Here is a 22837-nt window from a genome sequence, read left to right on the forward strand (position 1 = left end):
GTTATGTATACAAGCAGGCGTGGGCGAAAGCCTCTGAGAACTACACAACAGGAAAACCTGTTAGAAAACGCACGCGCCGAGGGGCGCACGGAATTAATTAATTATGCAGCTCGTTAGCCGCCTAATAGCTGGCGTCGTGCGAGCCGTAGGTGTTTACGGGGAGACGCGCACGCTATTTGCTAGGCCCGCGTGGCATTAACCTTAAAAGAAAACACATACACATTGCAGTCATGCAGCTTAAAAGTAATAACGCATCGCCGCGTTGGCGAATTTGCCATCACGACGATGGTTTATGCATCTTCATTTGCCTCCATTTCGAGCAAAGTTTGGCACGTGTGTGACAGCTATAGATCTTTAATAAGTGAAGCACCGAACACAAGTCGTCCTTTGAGAATTGCGCTCGCTCGAGTGACAACCTTTTCTGTCGTCATCTCCCCATAAACATTGGGCCACAGTTTTCTTTTTCTTTTCCACTCTGTCACTCTCTTACTCGCGCACGTGCAAGCTGTTAGCATAATGAACAAATTGTGTCGTACTCGGCATAAGTCCCAAGAATGTTCCTGTTTCGGTCACGCCGCTAGCGATGTGTGCCTGTCACCTTGTAATTAGGCGTTGAATAGCGCCGTATTTATACAGGTGTACCAAACAGACAGACAGACAGAGAGAGAGAGAGAGACTGATAGAAACAACCGCTGCTTTTATCACGTGACTATGGATGAGCATCTAGCTCAGCAAGCAGATCGAACTACTTCGATGTCCGGGATCATGTTGCATTAAAGGGGAATTGAAGAGAGAGAGAGAGAGAAAGAGAGAGAGAGAGGTGAGAAGAGAAATCGTTTATTTTCCGCGATTCTCGCTCAGTCATTCTATGCACACAGTAAATTACGAAGGTTTTTAAGCTTTTCTCTATAGCCAACTACTACTAGTTACGTAGGGCCATATCACGTTATGTTATGTGGCAGCGCAAGCAACTGAAAAAATAAAGCTATTAGAGAGCACGCGTCATCTGCCAAGTCTACGTCGTGAGCAGCGAATATAATCTGACATAATTCAGTACAAAAAAGGTAACATATTACATATATATAATTCTTTTATTTTGTGGCGAACAGTGCGAAATCCAGTTGCAGCGTTCATGTTTCATCCAGCATAGATGTAGTTAGCATGAAAGCACGGACAAAAAGATAAAAAAAGAGTTTTCGTATTCACAGTAAAAAAAAAAAGGCGGTGCTGTAAAAGGCTCACTAAAAGGCTAACGCAGCTAAGCGTGGTCAGGCCCCTTGTTATAGCTGCGATCAGATAATCAAGTGATCTTAGAAATAAGTGAGCGATGCATTCTTTTTACAGATCGCGCGACGAACAGTGATTACTTGACAAGCCAGAAGACAATAAAGGGAAAGAGCGAATACAAATCAAACAGACTGGTCGCGCTTCGATCTTGCACATAAAAAACTCGCAATTTTGCCCGAAAGGCGAAGCATCAATTCCTACAGCCAAATAGTAGACAACTATACGAAGTAACGATAGCAGTTTTAGTGGTCGTATGAACTTGCAAACATTCGTTTGTTGACTAAATGAACAACCATGGTGTAACGCACGCGCAAGCAAACATGCACACATCTCACTCGATGACCGCGCTCACTCGCTGTCACTACGCTGTTGTGAGAAAAGGGCGACAGCAGAAGCCCGCGAATTGGCCTCGCGCTGCCTCTCGCTTCAACGACCAAGTAAGCGGCGAGAACAAAGCGCGCACAACGATATGAGTGCTAGGTGCACACAGACTCCGCATTCATCGCAGATCGCTTTCAAGACAGGGCCCGCGGGGCCGTGCCACACGCAATCACCGCCGGCGTAAAGCACCCCTCCCCCTCCGCCCCTCCCTCCCTTTCCCACGGTGCCTTGCGCGCTACGGAAAACGACGCTCTCGAGATTGAGCCATCATCGTCGGCTCGCGCTTAGCTCGCACGCTTTCATTCGCACATACACCACACGGCACGCGGCAACGGTGTTATCGCCCTGGGACTTTCTACGAAACATCACGGCGACGGTAGAAGTGCGCCTGGAGTGTCCATATAATTGCTATGACAATAAAACAAGACACATCCGTGCCCAACTAACGAGCTCAGCAGTAAAGCTAGCAATACAGCGCGCTGGCTTTTCGTTTTCAAAAGTAAGTATTGCCGTGAAGACCACGTACCGCCGTCACGTCGTCAGTTGTCGATATGCTGCACTCGAAAGACGCGAGCAGTTTGACGGGTGCAGCTTGAAAAAAAAATGCACGCTCTGCAATCACACTCTTCTACAGACTAACAACCCCCGCCCCCGGCTCGCCCTTTGGTTCATAATTCATGCTCTTCGCCACATATTTCCTGTGTTTTCTTATCACCGTTTCTCCTTTACACAGTATCCACGCGCACCTATCCCACCTGATTTTCTTTTCTTCCTCATTTATCTTTCCGCTCCACACGAACAACTCATTCGCGTACGAATACCACGATCACTGGCATGAGATGTAGCTGAGTTCCGATAACTGGCACTCTTTTCGGCAGCGGTTTTCCCCGTCCCTCCATCCGAAATCTGCAATCATGGCGTAATTCTCGCCGGCTCAGTTCTTTTCCCCCCTTAACCATCCGCCCCACCCTGTCTCCGCTATCTCGCTTCACGAACCCAACCATAAACACACTGGCGACCGTACCTCCTCCTTTGATGCCTGCAGCGCCGCAGTTACGAAGGCTGTCTCATTTCCGGAAGCGGTCTTTGACCTCAGCACATTTTGACTGCATTTCTGTTTTTTTTTTTTATTCGTTCGTTTTTCACTCTTGGCGCATATTTCTCGGCGCTACGCCACGCGGCTGCCTATATTACGAATTCTCCGCGCTACATACACTTTTTTCTTGTGTTTTTTGCTTTCCTTTTTTTGTGATATCGCAATACATGCAGGTTACGTGCGTAACCATCATTCTCAGCGAGAACCCTACAACGATGTCGATGTCACCTTTTAGGCAAACATGCTTCTGTTAGTAAGATCTTGATGAGCGCTAGTTGGTTCATATTTAGAACTGAGGTTGAGCAGCGTGAATAAAACAAGGACACGAGGGTACAAATACCACAGACAAGCGCTGACTGACAATTGGAAGTTTTTGACTTCCGGTGGCAGTCAGCGCTTGTCTGTGCTATTCGTTTCCTGGTATCCTTGTTTTATTCGCGCTCTTCAACCTCATTTCTAAAGATGCTTCTGTTATACTTACGCATTCTTTCCCATTTTCCAGCTTCAGATATTTAGACCCACAAGGCGCTAATTAAATAAAATTGAGGTACCTCCTATACAACCCGCTGGCTTTCTTTCGCCCATCGACGGGGGTGCTGGAGTGAGCGAGTAATGGTCACGTGGTACAAATTCAATACGCTCGTCCAGTACGCTGAAAACGTGCAGCGGCCCGTGGGTGGACTAAGTTCCTCATAATGAACACAGATGCAGACAAAGAAACAACAGCGCTTCGGCCAAAATCCTGATGACTCACTCCAGAGGAACGCATGTATCCCACGTGATACCATCAGCTGGTGCGTTAAGAGGAAAGATGTTCAAAAGCAGGAGTTTAATGCACATGAACTTCACTCTTCGCATCGAAGCACGCTGCTGAAATCATAAGAGAAAGGAAAAGAAGCGGTTAACACTCTCATGCTGAAGAAAAGTGCAAATGACTGCCTCTTCACGAGAAAGAAAGACGCTGGAAATAAAACTGACGTAGGAGACACTGACGGTCAAATTTAACACCGGGTTTTCTTGATTTTACTTTTTATCCACCAGTGTTTCACTTAATCGCTTCCCTTATCTCTCCTAGCGTCCCAGGAAATTTACGCCGTTTAAAAGTAACGACCTACGTTCTCGATAAATTTGTCTATCACTATAGAGGCGATCCTTGCCAGAACAGCACCATTTTCTTTATATCTTCTTTTTTTTTTTGTTTTCTTTCAACACCTTTCTGCAGCTCCGACGTACAACGAGACCATTGATACAGTGCGTTGTCATAGCGGCAGAACCAGTCGCAAGCACGCGTTACTGCGGCGTTTCGGAAGCACGCGAGTTTCTTAAGCAGGTCTTTCATGATAATTTTGCGTGAAGTCTCACATACCCTTTCAGAACTTCGCATCCTTACTGTTAACAAAACAATATCAGAAAGGAGCAAGCAACTCTTAGCAGGCGTACATCAAGAACAGATTTTTCTTTTGTTGACATGAAAATAAATCGCTGCCATCAACAGTTCATCTGCATTCACGGAAGGAGTGTCAGCGATTCTCTCACCTTAACTACTATTGTTTCAACTATTGTTGTAATGCCACCTCTTACGTAATGCCCCCGTATGAGGGTTGTCACCGTTTGCTGGCGACGGCTACTCCGTTTGACTTGGTTATTAGAATCGGATAAAAAATAAAGCGATGGAATGCAGTGATAAATCTGCGGTGTATACATGGTGTTCTGGTGTCACCAAGGGTGAAGGCATTCCTCGAAGAGTTTCAGGGCAAGTGAAGTACGCGGGTGTCTCAGCCACATAAGCTTGCTTCACACGTGCGAGTTCGACACTACCGATTGCATACGGTGTTCTGGCGTCGATACACATAATATTACGTCTTCAAAGAAGCGTTGAAGTGGTTTCAAGGCTTTGTGATGCATTACGTTTTATGTCTCATGTGTCTAGCACTAGACACATGATAGAGTGACACATAGTGATAAGAGAGCCGCGCTATTAGGAAAAGCACCCTTGTATATTCTTCTTCAGAGTTTTCTTTTTGCATCACAAATCCCAAATTTCTTCATCCCAGCTAAAAAAAAGTATGCTGTAGTTTTTGCAATACTATAACAAAGCATTCTGTCCTAGACTTTGCCTATTGTAGGCAGCTAGGCACATTACAAAATTCCAAATTTGTTGTGCTAAGTGTGTGGATTACTATAACAAACTATCTGAAGGCCGTCTGCGTGTCTCCTAAGTCATGTAGCCTACCTTGGGTAGTTGAATCCAGCAGTGCATCACAGAAGCCTGATCGAAGCGGGCATCAAAGTGCGAACATTTACAATGTTTCAGGAAAATCCAAATTACGAGTCTGTTGCCCCAAGTCTAGATAAATTGAGCAATGAGAGTCGCTAGAACCGTAGTCTCAGTCACAAGCTGTAATGGCGAAAGAGTAATGAAAAATACATTATGCAAAAAAGAGGTGAGGTGTGCAGACAGGACACAAGAGTAGAGAAGTGGAAAACACGAACGCCGACTATCAACTGAAGGGAGCACTGAGGCGAAAAAAGAAAGAAGACACAAAACTCATCTGTGCAAGCTCAGGAATGGTATCACCACGCCTGAGTTTGCGCAGATGAGTTTTGTGTCTTCTTTCTTTTTTCACCTCAGTGCTTCCTTCAGTTGATAGTTGGCGTTCGTGTTGTCCCCTTCTCTACTCTTGCGTCCTGTCTGCACGCCTCACCCCTTTTTTGCATAATGAATCCTTACCAACTAGCTCAGCTTTCTGTCGTTCTATATAATGAAAAACCACAAACAAAGTATGACAAGAAATTATTGAGATACAAGGCTCAAGTTTTAATCAATGTGAAACGAAGCGTTCGTGAAGGGGTAAACTTCTGTACAACTAAATGCGGCGCGTACAATCGTATATATATTTATGCTATGCGACGTGTATACTCATGCAAAATGTATGTCTGCGTGCCACACAGGTCACAACTTTAATGCTACAGAATGCTTATGCATGTACAGAGCTTTCAAGCTATGTTGCATTGGAGACACCAGCTCATGCGGATGGACAGTGGTCAACGCATCGATGTCGTAGTTTGTCGAGGAAAGATTTGTGTACAGAGGTGTATGCAAGAAAACGTGTGACACATATGGGGTAAATATGTTTCAGACCCAGGTGCCCACGTATATTGTCACGTGGCAGTGACGTTAAAGTACACAGTAGCAATACCGTGAAAGACAAAACTAGCTTTTATTGGGCGAACCTGTGCCCACAAAACAGGCTACACGTAAAGCACAACGAAGGCGGCGAACACAGTCGGCGATCGTCGAAAAATCTGATCAGCGGGTCAAGCACGTCGGCTATTATACAGCAGTCGTCGAAAGTTCCAGACTAATTGCCGGGACCCGCGTGTCTTCCACAAAGTTCTATACCATTCGCGTCACGCGATGAAGTCAGATACCACAAGGTTGGGCGACGACAGACAGCGGATAGAAGCATCGATAACATTCCAGAAACTTCCTATACATGCAGGCGCGTCCTGCACTGTGCGATAACATTTGTTAAGCGGTGAAACGTGGTCACCCGAGAAAGATCAACATGTGCACGTGCAATATAGTGTCTGTATGTATACTACAGTGTGCGTATCTATACGTTGTAGTCTGCGAGATTCTGACGAACCGACAGACACGAAACAGCGGTGGGCTACGCAAGCGAAGTCTTCGCTTCGAATTCATTTTGCCGTGAGGTCGGGCCGCAGGACGCAACGACGCAAATATTCCAAGCGACGTTGTTTGCATCGCGAATAGAAAATGAGATAGGTGCGACGCGAGAATGCTGCTGGTGTTCACTGTACGCACCAGCACCACATCAGCAATAAAGTGCACGTGCGTGAGGGAGAGAGAGAAAGGACCGACTCATGTGCAGCATACAAACGCAGTGTAAATGAAGAATTAAAATAAAAAGAAGCCTGCATGGGTTGTGCGGCACGTGGCACTTTCTCGCGTTTTCCCAATGTGACAGCTTGTCCTGCGACGCGCCGTGTTAGGCTGCTGCGCCTACGAAGTTGGGCCACATTTTTCTATCCGATGAATAGCTACAAAGCGGGCAATAAGTCAATAAAGGAAACAAATAAGTGCTACGTACGACCTCACGCAAAAATGAAAGCGTAATGAATCGCCGGTAGCGTCTGGTTGACTTCTATATTATTTTGTATTAGCGATAGACGGTACATGTTTTCTTTTTTTTTAATTGTGAGCTACAGAAAAGGTTTACGCTCCGCGTGCAACTGCATAGTGCCCCATAAGCTCCTTTTGCAAAATATTACGATTGGAAAAGTATCGTAAAGTAATTTACTTGGGCACCTTGAGAAACTATGTAGGTTTTACAAAGGGGTATCTCGGAGCCAGGCCATAAGTACTGGCTCCAATGACGTGAATCTACGAGGTGTATAGTTCAGTGTACCACACTTCCTCTTCAAGATCGCTCTCTCTCTCCCAAACTTCGCAGACAGACTTATGAGTGCTTTACGTGTCGGCATGCGAAAGCGTTGTAATCCATTTGGTGAAATGTGTTTTCAAGCGAAAAGCTTCACTACGCTAGTCAACACCGCGCTTCGCGCGAGCCGGCGTATGTCGGAATTGGCTCCGTAAGCGTGTTCGGAGTCGGCGCAGGTGGCCACTGCCGCGCGCTATGCGTCATCGTTTGACGTTCGCCGCAAGCGCGTGTTTATCGCGGAGGCCGACTATATAACCGCTTGCCAGAGAATAGGCGGGCGCATTCAACATGGAAGGAGAAGAGAGTGATACTCCTGATACAGAGAGCTGTGTTTATGGCTGCACAGAAATCGCAAGACAATGCGCCCAACAATGATGAATAAAGCAGTTTAATAATCCTGTATAACTTATGGTATATATCATTGATAAGCAATTTGCATAACTACACAAGGCACATGTATAGCATAACCATAAGCTAACCAAAGCATATCCATAAGTTAAACCGTAAGCATAACCATAGGCTAAATCATAAAGCATAACCACAAGCTAAACCGTAAGCATACCCATAACTTAAACCATACGCACATCCATAAGTTAAACCGTAAGCATAACAATAGGCTAAATCATAAAGCATAACCTTGAGCTAAACCATAAGCATCACCGAACCTTTTGGCTTCCTGATATCCAGGCATAACCTTAGCTAAGCCCCAGCCAATTTTTTCTGACTGTTCCTTGCATGCGCAAGCTCTCGCCTAAACTGCGCCTTGGTAAGGCCAAATCAAAACGCGCTGAGCGTCTCAATGCGCTCGCTTGCCCGCGAGGAGTTCATAACGCGAAGGACCGCTCATCGCCGTTCTATTGGGCGCCAGTGCTTTTTATTTGACAGAACTATTTAATACACACATGACGTGGCGCCACCACCTCCCCATTGGCTGCGCCATTACGCGCCCAATGACGCACGCAGTAGGCCACACCTTCAGTCAGCTAAAAGCGTATAGTCGCCGTGGCGTCGGCGAAGCGTGCTCGTATCGCACCCGTGATGTCCGGGTTCGATTCGAACCCAGAACGAAATGTACGAAATTTCCTTTTCGAAGTCATTAATTAACTTTGTTTGCAGGAAGGAAACTCCCTGAGAAATTTGACGTCAATCTGAGTTGACTTTGTTTTTACTCTTTGCGCCGTCGACCATTTTTGGTACCATCGCATTTCGGTACCATTCCCGTAACATAATCATTTCACACTGATAAATGTTCATTTTGTTTTATGCTGATAACAGTATTATGGACATTCCAAGGAAATTTCTTGCCGTCGACGTCGCCGCCAGGTACCGTATCTAGGCATATGTATGCTATATGCCATGCCATGCTATATGACATGCGGTACATCCGAGTTATATTGTCCCACCGTTCTATCACTAAAGTTGCTCGTACTAGGTCTTGCATCCTTGGCAAAATTATCCCTCAGAATTTTGAGAATGGCAGCCCACAAACGAATGTCATCAAACAAAACTCCAACAGCGCATGCTATTTATCTTGAATCTTACACTTAAATATTGAATGTGCGAAGCAGTAACAGTGCTCAATCCTGAAAATGATATAATTTTATTCGTGCAGCTCTGCACTAGCTCCGTGACTGGCACAGGAAAGAGGTTTGGAGCATAGCCAATACGAAGAAGGGGCGGTAATATCGCTAAGAAACACGTTGGCTGCACTTAAAAAGCATAAATGAAACTGTCTGATGACAGGATTCAAAAAGAGTGCCCCTAGCACAACAGCTCGTTTTAATGCGTAAGCATTCCTTGGCGAGTACCCCAGCAAAATGTGTCTGTCACGCAAAAAGTCTAGCGCCTTGTACCTGCACAAAAATGCCTAATGGGCGAAGATATTTAAACGGTTAATCGTTATCGCTTTATAAGCGGTAAGAAATAAATGAAAAGAAAATCCGTACCTGTTCCATCCTGTGAAAGTGGCTGCACAGAGAAGCTGTTGCCGTCGTCAAGCGAGCACAATCGACGTTAGACGACGTTACACCAGCGCCTCCACCACTAGAGACGTACGTCACGCGCGCACGGACGCGTGCCAAAGTGCAGCATGCATCCTCATTCTCGTAGACCCTCCGCCAAGCGCAAGTGCCTTATTGAACTAAATGAATGTCTAAAAGTAAACTGCATCAGAAAATGACAAAATCGCCACTTGCACGTAACGTGCAGACATGATGGGTTCGAAATGTAATTCGAATATACGAGAAAACGTAAAATTACGCGGGAATTCAAAGACAAAGCCTTCCAGCTGCTGTTTGTTTTTTGGGTGAGCACGCCACGAGAAATCCCGGCCAGCCAGACGCTCACAGCCTCGCTGCGAAAGAACTTGCTTTTAGAGACGTCATCTTAACGTGAAATGAAGTCGTAAAATGTCTCAATTTGTAAACGTGTGTTTCAGGAATGTTTTCCTAACTTCTTCCATAAACAGCTTTTCGTAAGTCTCACGTACTTTATCCCCTGTTGAGTGTTTGTTTCACTTCATTGAGGTAGCACTTATACGGAGGCTCGAGGCGTGTTCGCGTCGTTGTGCTGTCCTGCTATCGACGGTGTAGGCACCGTTCACGCACTGATGTTTACCATATACGCGGAGTGCGCTTCTCTGCAAAGAGGACGAAGCGAAATGGACGCACAGTCACCGCGTCGCTCAGTCGGTTTGGTGGTGGAGCCAGGGCTGCGTTGTGCCTTCATCTGCTGGCATGAGCACTGTGGGAACCTTAAGCAAACCAGCGTTGTTGCTGAGCGTGCAGAGTGGACAGGTATACAGGTAGACATCGAGCAAAGTTTAACATTCATCTGGGTACTGACTAACGCCGATGGTTTTTCGTAGGTCTCAGCTTCGTGCGCCATCGAGGTACGACGTCTGCAACACCACTGGCGACCCTCCGCATCATCCCAACGTCGTGAGACGCCTGGTAGCTTTGACGGTGCTGTTCCTTCTTCCAAACAGCAGTTGTCATGCGTGCTGCGTCGCGGAAAGATGTCGCAACCGCGTGTAGGTTGAACACCCTCCGAGTAGTTCATGCGCGACTTTTCCATAAACCTTGCGGCCGCTGTAAATGTTTCGCCAGGCTTTTACCAGGCGTCGGAGCAGTGGAGCAGCTGGCACGTGCAAGAGGTGCCAGCACACACGTAACACAGACAAAAAAGCACGCATTCAAGGTAACGGTGAACAGGTCGCGACAGCAACAAAAGCATGAACGAACCAACAGCTTTTGTGTGTGCGTGTGTGTGTGTGTGTGTGTGCGTGTGTGTGTGTGTGTGTGTGTGTGCGTGTGCGTGTGCGTGTGCGTGTGTGTGTGTGTGTGTGTGTGTGTGTGTGTGTGTGTGTGTGCTCGCGCGCGCGTGCATGTGTCAGTAGGTTGAAAAGGCAGACGAAGCGTAGTCCGAGCGAATCTCGAATCGGAAGATAGCCACTAGCTCTAAGTAAAGCAAATGTCTCATTGCATGGCCGCCGCGTAAAATAAAACGAAACATAGAAATAATAAAGGCGTAAACGGAGTTTAAAATTGCTTGTACTTGTATTACTTGAAGGGAAAAGAAATGTACCATGGTAGAAGGAAAGAAAATAGCCAAAGAACTATTAAAAAGGGTAGTAGAAGCGACGAAAGACATCATTTATATTCAGTTAATACGCAAAGGCCTCTTGTAGTGGTGTCAATCAGCTTTCGTTCTTATCAGAAAATAAATAATGGTTTAGCTTCACTGAACGAGCGTATCGGTGAATGTGGAGCGGTGGAGGAGTGAGGCTAGACAGCAGCTTCCGAGGATGGGGAAAGAGAAAACGGAGACTCAAAGGAACGTTCTAAGAAATAACAAAGCTTAGGGGGATGTTAAAAAAGAAATATTAATACATGAAAGAGTAACTTGGGCTAGTTGACAATGCTAAAAGATCGTAATACGGCAGGAATGTAAGTCGGAGGAGCTGCTAACAGGAAACAACCAAAATCTTGAGCAGAGAGTAAGAACTCAATGGGCGAGGGACCGAAGGTGAGAAGAAAACAGTACCGGAAAACATCACTCGAGGAAAGGCGGATGAGTGCATGGTGACATGGAAGCAACAAATAGAAAAAGAAAGAGGATGGCGAAGTACAAGAAAAAAAAAATAAAACTGTGGGTGGGCAGTGGCCTAGGGCTTCTGGGCTCTACTTAACATACAGTTAGGTAGAGTCCAGCATAAGATAAAGTAGCAAGCCCCAAAATATTCTGAAAGAGGGCAGCTTAGGCAGGAGAAAAACCCAAAAACCCGAACGACGACGCATATGGTAAGAGGTTGAGAGGGCCACTATTTATCATTTGCTCTCTCTCTCTCTCTCTCCGACGAAGCTTCGACAAGTACAACGATTCCATCGCGACTCGCGGCTGCGGTGGAATGCTACGACCACGAAAGCCAAACCTCGGCCGTCCAGCAGGTCTTGGCGGCTTTTGAAAGACAAATGCTGAGCGAAACCGACGGAACGTTGCCCCTCAGTGCGACCGCGGGAGTAACACGCGCTGGAGTTGAGTAGAGACCACTCGCTGAGAAGACGTCAGGGCCCCAGTCACGGCGCCATTTAGTCATGGTTTGGTTCTGCAGGCGACTAAATTAAGTTGTTTCTCTCTCTCTCTCTCTCTCTCTCTCTCTTACAGCCGGCGCAATCTCGAGGCTCTGGCACAAGCCTGTGGGGCCCGGTGTTTGGCGTAACTGGGTGTCTGTGCATTATGGGAGAGAAAGAGACGTTGAACCCTTTGACGCATATATAGGGCATGCTGAGACACTTTACATTTGAAAACCAAATCAAGTCACATTTTGACAGGAAAAGGTTTAACAGCAAAGCTCTACCCCCCTATCTCGTCCTTTCACTTGTCTTTTTTGTCGATGCATTTCTTTATCTTGTTCTGTGGTTGTCTGTTCTTGCGTCATTATTTAACTTCTTCCTCCTTCCAGAGATACGCAAGCGTAAAAGAAGCCAACAACTCTATAAACAGGCCATTCACGAAAAAAGATAGAAAAACGAAAGAAATCATAGAAGCTGTGAAGTGACCGTCGGGTTCTGAGGAAATTTAGTTGCGCAAGCTGCAAGCTTACCATTGCTTCAATCTCCTTAAAAAAATCTTGCGGTGATCCCCAAAATCTCTAAAGCTAAGATTGTTCGAAAGAGAAACTACCCAGCCAATCCTGATGCTAGACATATAGCGAAGGTGGTTGACCAATAGCGAAAATCACTTACGAACTCTGCTAAGCACGAAGTTCCCGCGAACTCTGCTACGCACGAGGTCGCGGGATCGAATCGCGGCCGCGGTGGCCGCATGTCGATGGGGGCGAAGTGCGAAAACACCCGTGTACTTAGATTTGGTGCACGTCAAGGAACGCCAGGTGGTCCAAATTTTTGGAGTCCCCCACTATGACGTGCCTCATAATCAGATCGTGGTGTCTGCAGGTAAAACCCCATAGTTTATTTTTTTTTAACTTACGAACTAATCACTTCGTGAATTCAGCCTCTGTATATTCGCCCAATTAATATTTACTGAAGTACTTCCGGGGGTGTGCATCCTAAAATGAATAGTTGCAAGTTTCACCCGTGAAGTCGTCAATGCATCTTCCTTTTTGTTCGCGTCTTCTCAGCGGCAAATATGTCTTCTACCTCTTTCGCCTTGTCACATGTATCCGATGCCGCTACGAAAAGTCTGACTGCCGTCTTGAAGAATGACACCTTCCATAGTTCGCACGCGTGAACCTGCCTCCGAACATAGGGCGTTCTCGACTGCGTCTAGGCCCGGGTCGTTTGCCGCGAGAACAGCAGCGCACGCTCGTCCTGATCTCAACCGACGACCGATGTGAGGCGCCACCTGTCACGCTTACACGCACTGCATGCACGCGCTGTCCTTCATTCACGTATGCCTTTGCGTCAGTTTGACCCAACGTCCATTTGGACTATCCCACACTGTCGCATTTGGGTCTTTCCGGGGTGAACGGGTTAACGCTATGGTTCGGGATATGAGCGACATTCTTTTACCGTTGACTGCCTAATCAGGGTTCCACATGAAGAAAAAATTAGAACGATTTGTACGCCTTTATTTCTGAACATGGAGAGTACATCAGTCGAAAAGGAAAAAAAGAAATCGGATCGCGTGTATAGAAGTGGAAATACCTAATTACTGCGCCACAAACCACCAGAAAGGCAGCATACGAGAGTGAATGATACAGAAACTGGTGTCCGTCGCTTTTCCCGCGAAATGTCGAATCGATGCGGGCCACTTCTGCGGCGTCTATCGAGCAAATGCATAATAAACTGCCCGGTCCAAAACGACTGGTTGCCAATTATGGCACCGCCACCGGAAGAGACGCAAAATGAGGGCGAAGTAACTTGGAAGAAGAAGGTAAGTGCAAAGGAAAAAGAAGCTGAAAGAGTGTAGATGAGTGGCGAGTTGCCGGTGGTACGCACTTCGAAAAACACCACCGCACCAACGTCTCCCGTGCACATACATAAAAGGAGTTACAGCAAACACAAAAATATGAATAAAAAAACACATTTTACGCACGACGAAATTCATTTTCCCGCCCGCATAGCTCAAACGAGATGCTCGTTACGGGTAGAACACCCGTGTCCTTACTGCGCTGTGGCGAGCCCCCATTTCATGGCCTTTCTTGTTACGGCGTACCAAGAAAGAGTAGTAAACTTATCTGTGGGTATGTCTTTAAATCTTTAGAGGTGAACGCTTTCTATAAATCGGCGTTGCAGTTTTGATGTTAACTTGTTCCTGTCAATGTACAAAGAAACAAAAAGGAAAGGCCGATCACTAAACGCAAGAAAAAGGAGAGGACATTATGGGACAGCGTGAAATTGCCCTATTCTGCCGACAGGTTCTTGGCTCTGTCCTACGTAGCGGGTCACAGGGCTGATTTTCGGGAGCAAGCGTAGCAGCGACAAGCACTGAGATGCGAAAATATGTGGTCGGAAAAACATAAAAGTGTTTTTGCACCGGACCCACAAGTCCTTCTTCAGGGAGTCCCGATACCGAAGGTCGACTCACTTCGAGTCCTCGGGGTCCATATACACAAGGACGGATCCGGCTCCGCCACACTCCCCAGGCTACACAACACCGTGGCACAGCTTACTCATCTGATACGAGGGGTGGCCAATCGCCGCAATGACCTCAAAGAGCACGACACCTTGCGAATGATGCAAGCCCTCCTTTACAGCCGCATTACATACGGAACACCTTACCTCAACCTGAAGACAGCCGAGGAACAAAAGCTAAACCTCCTAATACGAAAGGCCACGAAGCTCGCCATAGGACTGCCGACAACCGCCTCCACTGACCGATTGCTTCGCATGGGAGTTCACAACTCCTGGGAAGAACTCGCGGAAGCGCACCTCATCAACCAGATCGAGAGACTCAAGCTCACAACCACAGGCCGAGCCATTCTCCGACGCACAGGATCCGCAACCAATCTAGAACACGACGGAGAACGCAAGGAAATGATCACATCGAAGGGGCGAGATTGTCTACAAGTTCTTCAGATCCCTCGGAACATGCATCCAGAACCCCATCGAGGCAGACGGCTCGCCAGGGTAAACGCCATCAGACACAAGCACCGTAACGAGCCGCAGGCGCGCTACGTGGACGCAGCCAAGTTTCCGGGCCGAAACGCCTTCGCCATCAGCGTCACAGACTACAGGGGGACGACACTGGCGTTGGCGACAATTCTCGCCAAACGCGCGGAGACAGCTGAGGAGGCCGCTATAGCACTCGCCACCCATACAAGCGAGGATGCCATAGTGGTCTTCACCGACTCTCAAACAGCGGCACGAAACTACATGAAGGGCAGGATCTCCATCAAAGCGATCAACTTACTTAAACGTGGCGATATTCCTCCCCCTTACACCTGCATCATGTGGGTTCCGGGACACGAGGGACTCGAGGGGAATGAAGCGGCACACACCGCGGCCCGCGCAAGCATCAACCGGGCTTCCCCGCACGACATTCTAGACAGGTCCCACCCACCCAAATCAGAGGAGGAAACGGAAACAATACCGTTAACTTACCAAGCACTGCTACAACAATATCGGCTTGGACGCAGGGTCTACCCTCCACCACATCCAAAACTAACAAGAAACGAAGGCACCGACTACAGGCGACTCCAGAGCAATACCTTTACCCACGAAAGGTTACTGCATCATTTCCACCCGACGCTATACAGCTACATCTGTCCACGCTGCAACGTGGCAGACACCCTGGCGCACCTCCTCATGCAATGCACGAACGCCCGAGCAAGCATCACAGCGCCACAACTAGTAGCAGCAGACGCAGACCCAAACCTCCTCGCTGAAACGTGGGAGGCTGCGATCTCCAAGCCGGACCTGGTCGACCAGCTCGAATTCGGCGCCCGGGCCCGGAGGGCGATCCAAGCCAGAGGGTTCCTGGAATAAGGGACCCTCCCACCTCGACTGACAAATCACTACTTCAAATAAAGGTTTCTCTTCTTCTTCTTCTTCTTCTTCTTCTTCTTCTTCTTCTTCTTCTTCTTCTTCTTCTGCCTAGCGTGAATGAAGCCGGCGAACACAAGCAAAGTGCCCCGAGCGCCCAATCGCGCGGCAACTTTCACTTCGTAAGTATCGAGCAACATAAATTTGTATCGGGAATTTTTTCAGGTCGCTCTACAATTTTCTCACTGGCACTTTTAATCTAATTATAATATTTGAGAAGTTGGTTAATTAACGCTAATTATCTAATTACGTGAAATGAAAACAAAGATAGATTGAGTATCTCCAAGCTATCGCAAACAACATTACATTTGCGCTGTCCATCTCTACGTGGCATCTGCATATTTTTCAACTCTGGCTTAAGCTAGCTGGGGCACCCTGTATAATGTCCCTTGATTCAGGCACCCGTACACGTTTCCTGCATGAGTCGTCGTTGCAACAGCGTAATCTCTACTATAGTGCGAGGGCTTTGCCTACTAACGCCACAGTTAGAACTCCAGAAAGCTGAAGAATCTGGTGGAGATTCATGGTTTTAAAATGATTGTGTCCCAACCCCACGAATAGGAGGAACGAAAACGAAAGGTGTTTGTGTTATCCTCACTTTTATTATTTTCTCCATGTTTTGTATGCCCCTATGCCTCTTTCAAACCAGGCAACGCTATAGTAACATCTGCGCAGATTTTCTTTTTGTTTTGTTCTTGCTGCAATGGCTTTGTGTTCCAATGCGTTCGAATATATGCGATCTGCTTCCCTAGTCAAAGCGGTGCACCGTGGGACATCCCTAAATATGGTGGTGTCACAATATAGCAGTGTCACATTATTATTATTTCTGCCTTGATTTTGTTTGGCAATTCTTCCGCATGCCATTTATATTGTTCTCCATTTCTTTCGTTGTTCCAAGATATAATTATTTATTTAAAAACACCTGACATACCTCAAATTAAGGCATTGAGTAAAGGGGGCAGTACATAGAAAATACATAGAAATTACATAGAATATATTAAATGCATAAAACCGTAGCAGTTTGCGTAGTACAACGATAACCACAAACAAGTTAAAAAAGAATAACTTAGTTCACGATTCACTAGTAAAAAAGCAATATAATAACAAGGAATGAATCACACAGAGTATTTTCAATGCAGCCGTGTGATTAACAATACCTGGGTGCTTAAGAGTATTAAAGATTGAAAAAAAAATAAAAAATAATAAAAAGTTACTAACGGGACATTCCGACAGAAGGGTAAACATAGTGGCATAACCTTACTAACGCCACAAAAAGGTGTAAAACATGGTGGAACTACAAGAAAGCATGATGCGAGAATCGTAAAACCTCGCATCTTTTTAGTCATGTATTCAGTCATGGCGTCAGGGTAGGAGTCGTAGTTGGACAGGCATGCCATGCTATCCGGGAGAGAAGTCCAAAATCTGACAGCACGAGGAAGAGCAGAGTAATGGAATGCATGTGTAGAACCGCAAATGCGGGCATAGCTGGAATGATTATGAAGCCTATGTGACGTGGAGTAGGGTCGTTTCAAGCATGCGGGTGCTCGAGTGGAGTGAATGAATTTGTGAAGCAGTGTTAAAAGCGCAATGTCTCGGCGAGGGTTCAAGGAGGGTAATGGAAGTTTAAGTTTTATTTGTGTTACACTGGACTGGTAGCCCTAATTGTTTAAGATGAAGCGGCTTGCGCTGTTCTGGATCCGTTCTGCCCTTTCAATAATTTCTGGTGAGGGGACGAAATGGGTGATGTGTACTCGAGCTTGGGACGAACGATAGTTAGGTAAGCTAGTTTGCGAACATTAGAAGGTAGATTTCTTAAGTTGTGTCCCATGTACCACAACGATTGGGAGACGTTAGCCGAAATGAACGCGATGTGTTCTGACCATGTAGGATTTACAGTGTAATTATCAATACGGTAAGGATACGGAGGTTGTCGACTTCCGGGTAAATGACAGTCCCTTGCATCTTGAGGTATTTAAGTTTATTAGCCATTTATTGCACCAGCTAATAATTTGTTCGAGATGTTGCTGAAGAACGATATGATCATCTGAACTTTTATTTGGGCGATAAATTATGCAGTCGTCGGAGAATATTTTGATAATGGAGGACACAACGAGTGGTAGGTCGTTAATAAGGATGAGGGAAAGTAAGGGACCGAGGACGCCACCCTGAGGTACACCAAAGAAACGTCTGTTACGGGGGAACAGTAGTTATTTGCAATAGTAAACTGCTGACGATTGGACAGGGAATTACGGATCCATGACAAGGTAAGACAGTACAATTTGTGTGCGGAGGGTTTTGATATTAGGCGACAATGTGCGGCACGGTCGAATATCTTGGAGCAGCAAAATAATTTAATGGTTGTTTTGCGCAGAACACTCTTTCGGGATCCAAACATAGAGTGTTTTGCATTTTAATGATAACTGCAGCGTCTGTGTGTAACCATGAAGTGTTTTATTTGACTTTGAATTCAAGTTCAAATTGTATTGCAGAGGATCGCGGCCACATTATGTTGTCATTTGAAATTAAATTAAATTATGGGGTTTTACGTGCCAAAACCACTTTCTGATTATGAGGCACGCCGTGGTGGAGGACTCCGGAAATTTCGACCACCTGGGGTTCTTTAGCGTGCACCTAAACCTAAGTACACGGGTGTTTTCTCATTTCGCCCCCATCGAAATGCGGCCGCCGTGGCCGGGATTCGATCCCGCGACCTCGTGCTCAGCAGCCCAACACCATAGCCACTTGTAGAATAATTAAAGGCTACGACCAACGCTCTGTGGAGGTCACTTCGCGAGTGCGACTACAACAAAACTGCTGCTGCGTGAGACTCTTTCGGGCGGCGGCGTATATACAGCGGCCGCGCACGCAGGAGCCTCGAAGGAACGATTCTCACTCGTCGGGGTTCGCTTCAAGACTGAACGTTTATTTTACAAAAGACATCGCAGTGACTAGAAAGGGAAGAGAAAAGAAAATACAAAATAAGAGTTGTCCGTTGACCGCACCGACGCCTTCGTCCTTCTCGGAAGCGCCGGCCATTCGCGCCCAGCAGGCGGTCCGCCGAAAACACGGGGCACGGATCAGGTTGCGGGTCGAGGCGCCGGTCGGGACACCAGCCCAGCGGGGCGCCCCCTCGTCCGTTCACCGGCTCCCTCTTGGTGCGTCGCCGGGCCCCCAACCACGGTTGCAGGAAACGCGCGACGGTCGCTACCAATTCTCAACAACCTCCCCCGCAATGAGCGTCGGCTCATTCCTCCCCTAGTTCAAGCGGGTAGAGGGCTCGGACCGGTCGTCTCAGCAGCTTTCGGTCCGGCAGAGAAATCTTGCATGCTCTAACTCGGCCGTCCCTTCCAGGAAACGTCTCGACAACCCGGCACAGCTTCCACATCTGCCGCGGGACCTTCTCTTCCCCGAGTAGGACAATGTCCCCTTCCCTTATGCTTCTCTCTTTGCGCTGAGCGGTAACATAAGCAGAGCGAAGCTCTAGTAGGTACTCCTGCCTCCATCGTCTGCAGAATGAATCGACAAGTGTCATACGGTGTTGCCAACGTTTTGTGAGCGCAGGCTTCGTAGATTCGCTGGGGACCGTTTCTCCAGTGCTAGGCAAACTTGTCATTCGGCGCCCTATTAAGAAATGCGATGGCGTTAGGGGCAGAAGCTCCCCCGCGTCCGAGTGAAGGAACGTGAGCGGGCGGGAGTTCACAACCGCCTCGATATGAGTGAGGACGGTGGTCAAGCTGTCATAATGTAAGGCACTTCTTCCGAGGACCTTTCGCAGCCCTGCGAAGTCCACTCCAGCAATTTCAAATGGCTCTGGTTCGCGGATACTGTCGTATGGGAGCGGTGCAAACGGCTCATCCGCGGGGCGGCTGCTTTGTCTTTGACACGGAACACAACGACGAATGATTTTCTTCACGGCCTGTCTTGCTCGCAGGATCCAATATCTTTCGCGAAGTTGAGTCAGAGTGTCCCTTACTCCAGCGTGTAAAAGCCGCCTATGCTCCCAGGCCACCAATAAGCATGTAAACGGATGCACAGCGGACAAAATAACTGGGTGCCGCGTCTCTTCTTTATGCGCGCTATTCTGTAGCCTGCCTCCAACTCTCAATAGGCCGTCGCTGTCAAAGAATGGAGCAGACCCGCGATGGTGGACTTACGATTAAGTGTGCCGGTAGAGATTAGAGAATGGATGTCCTTCCCAAAGGTTTCTCTTTGTGATACTTTCAGCCAGTAACTCTCGGCCTGTGCTAACTCTTCCGCTGACAGGCTTCCCCTTCGCTTCTCTGACGCGTTCCGTGCGTTATGAAGAAAGCGCATAACCCATGCGGTGACACGGAGTACCCGTGTCATTGAGCTCTTGTGCTCAAGATCCATGAGAGGCATTTTGTCTACCAGCGTCACGGTGTTCAGCACGTGAACTTTACGGAGCTCTTCGGTGCTACATTCAGCTTCAGGGACGTGTGAAGGCATCGCGTCGTACGTTTGAACACCTTTTAGCCATTTCGGTCCCGTCCACCAGCTCTGGCTGATAACCCAAGGGGAGGGCAGCATGCCCCGTGTCAACAGATCTGCTGGATTTTCTCTCCCCGGGCAATGTTTCCAAACAGCGGGATCAGTTAGTGCTTGTATCTCCTGTACTCTGTTGCTCACAAATTTTGTCGTCAACGACCGGAGCTTACTGAAAGCCGTGGCTTTGTTGTCTGCCGAATCGCCAGCATTCTCTTTCCAGGGAAGGGAAACTTGATATCGGCAGTTGTTCCTGGAGACGTTCTCCCTAAATTCCCGCAAAACTTGGTTGTCTTCCACGTCCGCCTCTCCTTCGTCGACAATGCCAATGTGCTCGAGCTGCCAAAACGATTTCAGTTGAGCAGCAGTGTCGTCTTGGTCTTCCTCGCCGATGACAGCCACGCGCAACACTCCCACAGTGGACACGTACGTTGCTGTTGATTCTGTGGTGTGCGTTGTCCCCTGCAGGGTCCAGCCAAAAATGGTCTCCACGGCTACGAGACCGCTGTCCAGGCGCCTGACACCACCGGTTGTGACCTCCCAGTAGAAATCGGATCCCAGCAGCAGCCCTATCTCTGCTCCATCTTGCGTACTGTCGGCGAGTTCGAGGCCTTGCTCTTCGAGGTAGTTGACGGTGGAAGCTTCAGGTGCTGGCACGATGTCGCAGCAGATTTGTGGGATCTCGAGCGCTTCAACGCGGATCTTTCTTTCGTTGTGTCGACTGCACAGCCATAACTCCATTCGGCGGCACTTCATTCCTGAAGACGGCTTGTCGTTTCCAAATGTCATTATTTTCAGGGTCTCCTCTCCCATCACACGCAGTCCCATCTTCTGTGAAACCTCTTTCTTGACAAAGGTACGCTGACTTCCGCCGTCAATCATCAGCCTGACCATCGCTCGCTTCTCCCTGCCCTGAACCCACGCTTGAGCCGTCTGCAGAAGGACACGGGTTCTCTTCTTGGTGCCTTCGACTTGCAGCGAAGACTGTACGATTGTCTCAGTGAGTACAGTCTTCTCTTCCGACTTTCCTGTCGCTGGTCGTCGATTCAGGTTACACAGGGCTGCAACGTGCCGGCCGTAACATCTCTTACATTTCAGCCATCTTGAGTTGCGGCATTCGTATGCTCGATGACCTGCCTTGGCGCACCTAAAGCAGAGTCTTTCCCGCTGCACAATTGTCCTCTTCTGATCCGCAGTCAAATCAACATCACAGTCGGCGGTTAAGTGGCTGCTCGCTTCGCAAAATTTGCACAGTGTTTCAGCTTTCATGACGGCAGTTAAAACCGACGCGGACGCCTTCTTTTCCGGAATATCCTTGCGGATCGGGCGGCTCAGCCTGTCGGTGCTCAGCTGTTGACGGGTTCCACATTCGGCCCTCTCTCGACTTTCTACTTCGGTCTTGAGGAAACTGAGGAAATTTTGAAGATCATCTCCTGGCATGGCTGCAGCCGCTGTCTTTTGTCTGAAGTAACCGAGGCAAAGCTCATTCGGGATGTTCTTCCGTAGGACTGTCAATAACAGCACTCCATAAGGTACAAACGTCGTCATTGGGCGTCGAGCCACACCCAATGCCTCAAGACTCCGAACCCCCGTTTGTACCTCATCATAAAGGGTCCGCAGCCTCTCGGTGTCGAGGATGTTATGGACAGGTCGGATGTTGAGCAACCTCGACATATGTTCTTCAATGATAACGTCGTCCTTTCCGAATCTTTCGACCAATGTCTTCACTGCAATTTCATAATTCCGGTCACTGAGTGGTAGCCCGTCGATAGCGGCTGCTGCTTTGCCGGTGAGATAGCTCGTCAAGTACTGAAACTTGTCAATTGGATGTAGAGCTGGATTCTTGTGGATGGTAGACTCGAACTGATTCCAGAATCTGTGCCATGAGCGCAGGTTTCCGTGGAATTTGGCGATCTCTAGCTTCGGAAGTCTTGTCGTTGTCGACGGTAGCTGAAGAGTCGTCGTAACTGCATGCTGGACGGAACCTGACTGTGCGACGTGGTCAGAGTTATTTCCTGTTTCTGATGGGGTACTTGAACTCGTTTTGCTCGCAGCTCCATTTCTCAGTGCCCTTTTTATCCTTGTTTTCAAGGTGCAAATTCTCAAGCTGTAGGCAGCGCACTCTGTTAATACGGTGTCGAGCTCCTGTAGGTCCACTTTCTTTTCTATAGCGTCGTTGACTGCTTTAAGCTCTTCAGCTTGTTCAAGAAGGATGTCGAAATGTTCTTCAAGCTCACCGGTTGATGCTTCTGTCGCTTGAAGTAAGGTGCTGGCCGCTGCGATGGTAGTGTCGATGGCTTGTCGCAGGGCCGCTTGCTTCCTTTGTAGTCGCTCCATGATGCAGGCGAAGTTATTCCAGATGTAGCACTCCCGGGTTTCGGCACCAGAAAAATTGTAGAATAATTAAAGGCTACGACCAACGCTCTGTGGAGGTCACTTCGCGAGTGCGACTACAACAAAACTGCTGCTGCGTGAGACTCTTTCGGGCGGCGGCGTATATACAGCGGCCGCGCACGCAGGAGCCTCGAAGGAACGATTCTCACTCGTCGGGGTTCGCTTCAAGACTGAACGTTTATTTTACAAAAGACATCGCAGTG

General features: G+C 47.8%; 1 protein-coding gene across 1 annotated transcript in view; it reads right to left on the reverse strand.

The window, feature by feature from the left end:
• LOC126520711 (uncharacterized) overlaps nucleotides 1-22577 on the reverse strand; it is a 46079-nt gene extending 23502 nt beyond the window's left edge. The window contains exon 1 of the mRNA XM_050169496.1: nucleotides 20414-22577. Coding sequence (XP_050025453.1) covers nucleotides 20414-22577 — 2164 coding nt within the window. The remainder of the gene's footprint in view (nucleotides 1-20413) is intronic.
• Between the last annotated feature and the right edge of the window lie 260 nt (nucleotides 22578-22837).

This window comes from Dermacentor andersoni, chromosome 3 (genome assembly GCF_023375885.2).
Source record: "Dermacentor andersoni chromosome 3, qqDerAnde1_hic_scaffold, whole genome shotgun sequence".
NCBI lineage: Eukaryota > Metazoa > Arthropoda > Arachnida > Ixodida > Ixodidae > Dermacentor > Dermacentor andersoni.